Source organism: Cyclopterus lumpus, chromosome 16 (genome assembly GCF_009769545.1).
Source record: "Cyclopterus lumpus isolate fCycLum1 chromosome 16, fCycLum1.pri, whole genome shotgun sequence".
NCBI classification, from domain to species: Eukaryota; Metazoa; Chordata; class Actinopteri; order Perciformes; family Cyclopteridae; genus Cyclopterus; species Cyclopterus lumpus.
The window spans coordinates 2,179,862-2,189,861 of NC_046981.1; the positions used below are offsets into that span (position 1 = coordinate 2,179,862).

The following is a 10,000-nucleotide window of genomic DNA, read 5'->3' on the forward strand; positions in this document are numbered from 1 at the left end:
TCCTTTTATCTTCTTAACATTCTTTTATCTTCTTAACATTCTTTTATCTTCTTAACATCCTTTTATCTTCTTAACCTTTTATCTTCTTAACATTCTTTTATCTTCTTAACATCCTTTTATCTTCTTAACATTATTTTATCTTCTTAACATTCTTTTATCTTCTTAACATTCTTTTATCTTCTTAACATTCTTTTATCTTCTTAACCTTTTATCTTCTTAACATTCTTTTATCTTCTTAACATCCTTTTATCTTCTTAACATTCTTTTATCTTCTTAACATTCTTTTATCTTCTTAACATCCTTTTATCTTCTTAACATTCTTTTATCTTCTTAACATTCTTTTATCTTCTTAACATTCTTGTATCTTCTTAATATTCTTTTATCTTCTTAACCTTTTATCTTCTTAACATTCTTTTATCTTCTTAACATTCTTTTACCTTCTTAACCTTTTATCTTCTTAACATTCTTTTATCTTCTTAACATCCTTTTATCTTCTTAACATTCTTTTATCTTCTTAACCTTCTTTTGTCTCTTATTTTGAGGACCGTTTGCTTCCTGTCAATCAAAAGGAGCCACAAAGAGAAAAGTTTCTCTCCGGTTGCCAAACACAATTCTTCCGTAGAGCATCTTTCATCCAGATTTCCTGCTGCGGGATTTGAACCGCCGGCCCTCCCGCAACAGGAGTCTGGCGGATCGCGCCCCGATTTGATTGGCCGAGAGAGGATTTTGAATGAGAAGCAGATGGCGGGGGGCCAATGAAAAGGCCCCGAGGTGCCGAGTCGGAGGGTTCACACGTTATTAACTTCCTGACTGACGCGCCTCGTTCCTGTCATAACTCTGGCGTGATTCGGCCTTTTAATTGAAATATTATGGTATTTATAATTATGATTTCCAGTCGAGCACATCACGTTTATTTAATTAAGAACAATATATCGTTGGATCCTCCCTTAAATACACACCGCCTTTCGTATGGGATCGCATCAGCGTGGGGGTGGGATTATTATGGGATTATTATCATTTCCTCTTCTTAAGGGGATAATATTAGAAGAAACAACAATAATAAGGCCTTTATTGTTATATATTTTATAAACGACCACGGAGACGCTGAGAAGGAGCTCTCTGGTATGACTACATAAAGAAAAGTCATATAATAGTTGTTGTTTTTTACACATTTTTTTAAATAAAACATCCCGTCATGACTTTTCTTAACTTATTGATGGTCAAACTTGTTTAATTAATTAAGCTCTCCATGAAAGAAGAACAACTCAACTGTAAGTATCCAAAAATAAGTTCTTTATTCATATTCGTCTACCATTTTAAACTTCTCCTTGATCTTATTTTTATTATAAAAATAATATGCAGTAGCTTGTAATATTATATATACATATATATGTACATATATATATGTATATACATATACATATATATATACATAAATATATATGAGTATATGAATATAAATAAATAAACATATACAGTATATACACACAAGCTACAGCATATTCAAATTTTTATAAAAACTTTTTTTTTTAGGATCAATGAGATTTACACTTAAGTCCAAGATGCAAATTGTCTAATCAACTTTAAAGGGTATGAATTAATAACACGAGAGATCAATATAACATAAATAAATCGATAGCACACTTTTCTAAAGTTTTATCAGAGGAAAAAAAATTATATTTTCAAATGTGCATTTGCAGACAAATCTGAAGGAAAATATTGTATTTAAATTATATAAATCAGACAAAGTGCAGAAGTTCATTGTCAGGGTGTAGGGGGGGTGTTGGGGGAGGGGGGGCACTAATGAAATCCTCTGGAGGACCGCCGAGGCCTCCTTTGAAGGGCTTAAGGAGTCCACAGTCTTCTTAAATGTCAAAGGGGGCTTAGAGACGGGCACAGTAGCCACCGGGTGGGACGGGGCGCTGCGGGGGCGTGAGAGGGTTAATCACCACCCTAGGGTGGGAGCGCGGTAGGAAAGAAAGGAGGCGGAGCCAAAGTGACGCATTCCTCCCATACCGAGAGGAGAGGAGGCGATTAATGGAGATTACACCGACCACCTGGTGGTCAGGAGAGAGAATGCAGCTTTAACACATGAAGCATAGACTTCTATACAACCAGAGGAGTCGCTCTCTGGTGGTCAGGAGAGAGAATGCAGCTTTAGCACATGAAGCATAGACTTCTATACAACCAGAGGAGTCGCTCTCTGGTGGTCAGGAGAGAGAATGCAGCTTTAACACATGAAGCATAGACTTCTATACAACCAGAGGAGTCGCCCCCTGGTGGTCAGGAGAGAGAATGCAGCTTTAACACATGAAGCATAGACTTCTATACAACCAGAGGAGTCGCCCCCTGGTGGTCAGGAGAGAGAATGCAGCTTTAACACATGAAGCATAGACTTCTATACAACCAGAGGAGTCGCCCCCTGGTGGTCAGGAGAGAGAATGCAGCTTTAACACATGAAGCATAGGCTTCTATACAACCAGAGGAGTCGCCCCCTGGTGGTCAGGAGAGAGAATGCAGCTTTAAGACATGAAACATAGACTTCTATACAACCAGAGGAGTCGCCCCCTGGTGGTCAGGAGAGAGAATGCAGCTTTAACACATGAAACATAGACTTCTATACAACCAGAGGAGTCACCCCCTGGTGGTCAGGAGAGAGAATGCAGCTTTAACACATGAAGCATAGACTTCTATACAACCAGAGGAGTCGGCCCCTGGTGGTCAGGAGAGAGAATGCAGCTATTAGCACACACTGATCTCAGACCAGCCGTTAGCCACGTTTTAACCCACAGGTGTTGGAGCGTTCCAACCGGTAGATCTGTGTTTCTGAACCGCTGTAACTGAAGTTAAGACAACATTCATAAAGTGTTGGACTTCATTAATGCTGCCTGGTCTAAAACACTTCCCCTCCTCTAACCCCCCCCCATCCCTCTATTCCCGCGTGTCTCTTCTTGCTCCAACTTTTAATGAACCTCTTCCCACTTCCACCTCCAGTCCAGAAGGTCCATTTCCAAAAACAGGAGATGGGCCCAGCTGCTCGGCTTCCAAGGGCCCCAATTTCGGCTATTTTTAGCATCACAATAAAGCTGAACAAAAACACACACAAAACACACTTCCCAATATTTCCAGACCTTTCACATTAAAATGTGCTTCTGGGGAGGGGGAACTGTTCCACCGGCAGAACCCTGCCAAGAGAAATGTAATCCAAAGGAAACAATAGCATGAAAACGCTGAAATCAGGATAAAAAATAAAAAAAGTTGTAAAAAAAAAGGACGTCTGTGACATTTTGAAGTAAAAAGTGGTTTTGTTAGTTATTCGAGGGGGAAAGTAATATCTTCCAGAGTTATTGCCTGGAAACAGACGCCTGGAGGCAGCCGGGGGATGAACTCCTCTGGAGAAGAGCCCAGATGTCCCGATTCATAAAGGAGTTCATTCAACAGACAGACCTGGTTTAATTAAAAACCACAGGCTGTATACAGGAAGTGGACGTAGTCATGGTGACGTCAACACGGTGGTTTGTATTCTGACGTTTTGAAGCCTCGAGTTCGGCGGTTTTGTCGTCGCCATCTTGAATTTCGTCGCCATTTTCTTATTCGCCCCGCATTTTTTCTGTTAATGATGTTATATATATATATATATATATAAATAAATAAATACGGATATATATATATATATATAATTAATCAGACATGCTATAGTTTCATGTCAGGTGATGAGCGATTGAAAAGAACAAAAAAGTTTGATTGATTTCTTCTTTCTGTCAAAATGATTATCGTGACTGGAACTTACAAACAATAAAAAAGCAGCATGGTACGTAAAGTTGTTGTTGTTGTTGTTGTTGTTGTTGTGTGCGTCAGTGTTTACCTGTCGGCAAGCTGTAGGACACGGTGACGTCTCCGGTCAGGTCAGCAGCCGGGTAGCGGCCGTTGAGGAACGCTGAGAACGCCACGGCGGAGGAGGAGCCGACACCTGGAAGTTAAACATGGAAACAGAGCGTCACTTCCTGTCACTTCCTGTCACTTCCTGTCTCGCAGCCGTCACTTCCTGTTCAAGGTTACGCCACGTAATCCAGACATTTGTACTTTTAAGGCACCGACAGCTGTCAGATTCAAATTGTAATCATTATCTTTCTATATTTTTGGGATGTTGTACGACTTCATTGGACATCCGACAGCAGAGAGACGGCAGGAAGTGACAGAAGAGATGGCAGGAAGTGACAGGAGAGATGACAGGAAGTGACAGGAGAGATGACAGGAAGTGACAGAAGAGATGGCAGGAAGTGACAGGAGAGATGGCAGGAAGTGACAGGAGAGACGACAGGAAGTGACAGGAGAGACGACAGGAAGTGACAGGCGAGACGATAGGAAGTGACAGGAGAGACGACAGGAAGTGACGACAGGAAGTGACAGGAGAGACGACAGGAAGTGACAGGCGAGACGATAGGAAGTGACAGGAGAGACGACAGGAAGTGACGACAGGAAGTGACAGGAGAGACGACAGGAAGTGACAGGAGAGACGACAGGACAGGAGAGACGACAGGAAGTGACAGGCGAGACGATAGGAAGTGACAGGAGAGACGACAGGAAGTGACAGGCGAGACGATAGGAAGTGACAGGAGAGACGACAGGAAGTGACAGGAGAGACGACAGGAAGTGAGAGGAGAGACGACAGGAAATGACAGGAAGTGAGAGGAGAGACGACAGGAAGTGACAGGAGAGACGACAGGAAGTGACAGGCGAGACGATAGGAAGTGACAGGAGAGACGACAGGAAGTGACGACAGGAAGTGACAGGAGAAACGACAGGAAGTGACAGGAGAGACGACAGGAAGTGACAGGCGAGACGACAGGAAGTGACAGGAGAGACGTCCGCTTGTCTCTAGACTTCATTTAACATCTGAGAACTTCTATTCAACGCTTGTTTGAAATGAGAATGTTCCATCTGCATAATGTTGTATTATATATGTTGTGTGTGTAGCTTGGAAAGGTTTGAACAGATTGAAGGTGTTTATGTTCACAGAAGGGCTGAGAGGCCTCTAGGAAACCATTGTGTTGCATTGTGGGAAGTTTAGGACGAGGCACTAGTCCCTCTATATTCAGTAGTGCCCCTTTAAGACTTTGAGACGATGAACGATGAACGACACACACACACACACACACACACACACACACACACACACACACACACACACACACACACACACACACACACACACACACACACACACACACACACACACACACACACACACACACACACACACACACACACACACACACACACACACACACACACACACACACACACACACACACTAAACTTGCCAGACAAGGTGAGGACAGAAGATTAACAGCAGTATCCTAAGCTGCTTTAACTGGCATCCAAGTGCGGACACACACACACACACACACTAACACACACACAGACACACAGAAATTATATGTAGCATGAGAGAGGGGCGATGACTTGTAGCTTCCCTTCAAATACCTTAAAACCAACACAGAAAAGAGAGAGAGACAGAGAAAAGAGAGAAAGCTGGAGAGGAAAAGCAGGGATCAAATACAGACGGAGAGGAAAGGATATATTACAGCTAATGGCTTCATGCAGTCACACACACACACACACACACACACACACACACACTGGTGTCGTGGTGTAATGGGGCGTGATGCTCCTGAGCTCGGCCTGTTACAGGTGACTGGACCCCAAGTGTGTGTGTGTGTGTGTGTGTGTGTCTGTCCTAATGGACAACACGTATGTGTGATGAATTAAAGTGAAGCGTGTGTGTTTAAAAATATGCATTTCTGACATTGTGTTTTTTCTAAATGCATTCATTAAAATAGTCCCTCGCTGACCTTCTTCTTCACACACACACACACACACACACACACACACACACACACACACACATACACACACACACACACACACACACACACACACACACACACGTGAATATCAGTGTGGAATTCATCCTTCTCGACGGGAGAAACACAATCCTAACAAATGAAATGCATCATTAAATATGAATTTAAAGTAAGGTGTCGGTAAATATAATCCATGTGTAAACAAGGGAATTCATGCTTCAGACACATGCAGAACAATATATAAATATATATAAATATATATATATAAATATATATATCGGCATAAATAAGTACTAAAAGAATACGTTTCAACTATAATCTCAATGGGAAATCAAATATGTAAATGTAATAAACTTTTCTGACCTATAAAAACTGTAAATTCTCATGTCTTTTTTCCTACCCACATCTCTCCTCCTCTCCCTCCTCTTGTCCTCTCCTCTCCTCCTCCTCCTCTCCCTCCTCTTGTCCTCTCCTCTCCCTCTTCTCTCTTCCTCTCCCTCTTCTTGTCCTCATCTCTCCTCCTCCTCCTCCTCTCCTCTCCCTCCTCTTGTCCTCTTCTCTCCCTCTTCTTGTCCTCTCCCTCTTCTTGTCCTCTTCTCTCCCTCTTCTTGTCCTCTCCCTCTCCTCCTCCTCCTCCTCTCCCTCCTCTTGTCCTCTCCATCTTCTGGTCCTCTCCCTCTCCTCCTCTCCTCCTCTTGTCCTCTTCTCTTCTCCTCTCTGTCCTCTCCTCTCCTCTCCCTCTTCTTGTCCTCTTCTCTCCTCCTCTCCTCTCCCTCTTCTTGTCCTCTCCCTCTCCTCCTCCTCTCCTCCTCCTCTCCCTTCTCTCCGTCCTCTTCTCTCCTCTCCCTCTTCTTGTCCTCTTCTCTCCTCCTCTTGTCCTCTTCTCTCCTCCCTCTCCTCTCCCTTTTCTTGTCCTCTTCTCTCCTCCTCCTCTCCCTCTTCTTGTCCTCTCCCTCTCCTCCTCCTCTCCCTCCTCTCCGTCCTCTCCTCACCCTCCTCTTGTCCTCTTCAGTCCTCCTCCTCTCCGTCCTCTCCTCTCCCTCTTCTTGTCCTCTCCCTCTCCTCCTCCTCCTCCTCCTCTTGTCCTCTCCCTCTCCTCCTCCTCCTCCTCTCCCCCTCTCCTCTCCCTCTTCTTGTCCTCTTCTCTCCGTCCTCTCCTTTTCTTGTCCTCCCCTCCTCTTGTCTTGTCCTCTCCTCTCCTCTCCTCTCCTCTCCTCTCCTCTCCTCTCCTTCTTCCTCCTCCTCCTCCTCCTCCTCCTCCTCCTCCTCCTCCCTGTCAGCAGAAGGCTTTTAACCTGTGACCCGCAGGTCAAACTGGTCAGACTGGTTTTAAGTGCTCTAAGTGTTCCCAGGCCCATTAAGACCAACAAACAACACCAGAAAGGACACAAAGTACCCCCCCCTCTCTCTCTCTATCCATCTCTGTCTCTTTTCTCTTCAGCTTGTCATCATACATTCAGGCACATCTGGACAGGTGAGGGAGGGGGAGGGGCCTGGAGCTCCAGGTATTGTGTGAACCCAGTGAGACTGTTCAGACTGGTCCCAGTGTTCTCAGGCACATTAACCCATTAACACCACCGCCAACGTAAACAAGGACCCACTTTCCCTTCACCTCCCCTTTCCTCCCCCCTCATCAGTTACTTCTTCATGGCTCCTGCCCTTTATTCATCCCTTCATTTCTCCTCTACCTGCATATTTTAAGTCGGCATTTTAATGATTTTTTTCTGCAGAAAGATATTTAAATTGATGTAAATTATAGTGAAAAGTGTGCAAAGTAGTTCATTCTTTGTCCGTGTGTGTGTGTGTGTGTGTGTGTGTGTGTGTGTGTGTGTGTGTGTGAGCTATCCTCAGGTTATAGCACTTGACAGCTCAGGTTAAACCGAGTGCCGACTGTTTTGAAAAGGTGAAAGGTCAAGAGGGGTGGAGATGGGGATCTGTACCGCACAAGGAGATGGTACAGGGGCGTGTGTGTGCCCGTAAGTGTGTGTGTGTGTGATCTTTCGTTGCCATGTGCAAATAATATAAAAAGCAAAAACATCGAGAGAGAGAGAGAGAAAACAAATCTGGAAGGTGAATTTGACGTTTCAGGGAATCTTAGTGACCATCGGCGCGGCGTCGAACGCTGACCTTTGACCTCTGCCGGTCAGGATCAGGTCGGATCGCTGTGGCGGGTCCGAAGAACCTGAGCTTCACTCAAGGAGAGGTTTAGCAACGCGTTTCTAAATGTGAAGTAAAGCTTCGTGGTCTCAGGTGTTTGTAACACTCGTCACTAAAGATGACGTGGACATATTAATAAGAACGGAGCATCAATTCAGATATCTCACTAATGGTTCTAATATGACACCAAAGAGTTTGGCAACAATACTAAAGTTATACTTTCAGTACGTGACTTTAAAGGAATATAAAAAAATGTCAAAAGTCGCCGCCTAAAAACACACCTGCAATAACAGCTCATCACCAGAGGAGGCGCCAAAGAGAAGGAAACGAATCGAAGCTTAAAAGCAGAGTACGGGAGATTCGAAAGACGTAGAAGGGAGAAATAAAGGGGGGAGGGGGGGGGGGGGGTGAAAGAGAGGAAGCAGAGAGAAAAGATGGAGAGAGGAAACGGTAGAAATAAGGAGGGAGAGGGAGAGAGTGGGAAAGAGAGAGGGAACAAAGGAGGCAGTGTGTGGTGAACGGGGGGATAGAGTCGCCATCTGAGACGAATAAAAACTGGAATAACAATAAAAGTCAGAAGGCGCTACCTCCCCTCCTCTTCCTCACACACACACACACACACACACACACGCAATCACCACTTTGATTTTCCTTTTGTTTTCTGTAACGCAACTTAGAGACAAATCCCTTTAGGAAAGCTTTATAGACGCACACTTAGCCGGAGAATCAAAGACACATGGGGCACGCACACACACGCACACACACACACACACACGCACACACACACACGCACACACCTCGTAGGACAAAGTCATGTGTGTGTCTTTTGTTGACATCTGTTTCAGTGCGTTGCGAAGCGGGAAGGAGGCGACGAGCAGGTGAGGGAGTAAAGAGAGAGAGAAGAAGATGAAGTGATTGTGTCGTTATTGTTGTCGTTATTGTTGTTGCTCGTGTTTCTCCAAACTACCGCCACGTTTTTGCCAGAAAACCTTCACACAGACCGGTTTGTGTGCCGTGGTTTGGAAGCCTCAGGTTCGGTATTTTGGCCGGCGCCATCTTGGTTTTTTTTTGCAACCAGTGAAGGGGGAGGGAACTAGAGACCCCGTATACATCTCTGGTGTCGACCCGTCAATCACCTTGTAGCCCCGCCCTAAAGCATCCCCTGCTTTATGGTCTGTTTGACTCTAAATGACCATAATTTACTAAATGAACATCACGCTGTATTGAAGAAGACTTGAAACTAGAGATTGAGACCAAAAACTAATGTTTACAATGTTTACTGAGGGAATACATCAAGAGAAGTAGAGTCATTTATATAGACTTCTATACAACCAGAGGAGTCGCCCCCTGGTGGTCAGGAGAGAGAATGCAGCTTTAACACATGAAGCATAGACTTCTATACAACCAGAGGAGTCGCCCCCTGGTGGTCAGGAGAGAGAATGCAGCTTTAACACATGAAGCATAGACTTCTATACAACCAGAGGAGTCGCCCCCTGGTGGTCAGGAGAGAGAATGCAGCTTTAACACATGAAGCATAGACTTCTATACAACCAGAGGAGTCAACCCCTGGTGGTCAGGAGAGAGAATGCAGCTTTAACACATGAAGCACAGACTTCTATACAACCGGAGGAGTCACCCCCTGGTGGTCAGGAGAGAGACTGCAGCTTTAACACATGAAGCATAGACTTCTATACAACCAGAGGAGTCGCCCCCTGGTGGCCAGGAGAGAGAATGCAGCTTTAACACATGAAGCATAGACTTCTATACAACCAGAGGAGTCGCCCCCTGGCCAAAACAAGCTATTTATTTGTTTTAATCGGTGCATGTTTTCGCATCTTTCGTACGTGCTGACGATTTCCCAACCGGGCCGCATTCCATCTCCAGCTCAGCAGTGAAAGGCCCGGGTGAGATGTTTCTGGATCGAATCACAAGACCAAACTCTGACCGTGAGACTGGATGCAGCTGCTCGGAGCCAC

The 10,000-nt window shown here is 44.6% G+C and overlaps 1 protein-coding gene across 1 annotated transcript in view; it reads right to left on the reverse strand.

The window, feature by feature from the left end:
- Positions 1–10,000, reverse strand: part of bbs9 (Bardet-Biedl syndrome 9) — a 134,536-nt gene that overhangs the window by 98,890 nt on the left and 25,646 nt on the right. The window contains exon 14 of the mRNA XM_034554277.1: positions 3,866–3,970. Coding sequence (XP_034410168.1) covers positions 3,866–3,970 — 105 coding nt within the window. The remainder of the gene's footprint in view (positions 1–3,865; positions 3,971–10,000) is intronic.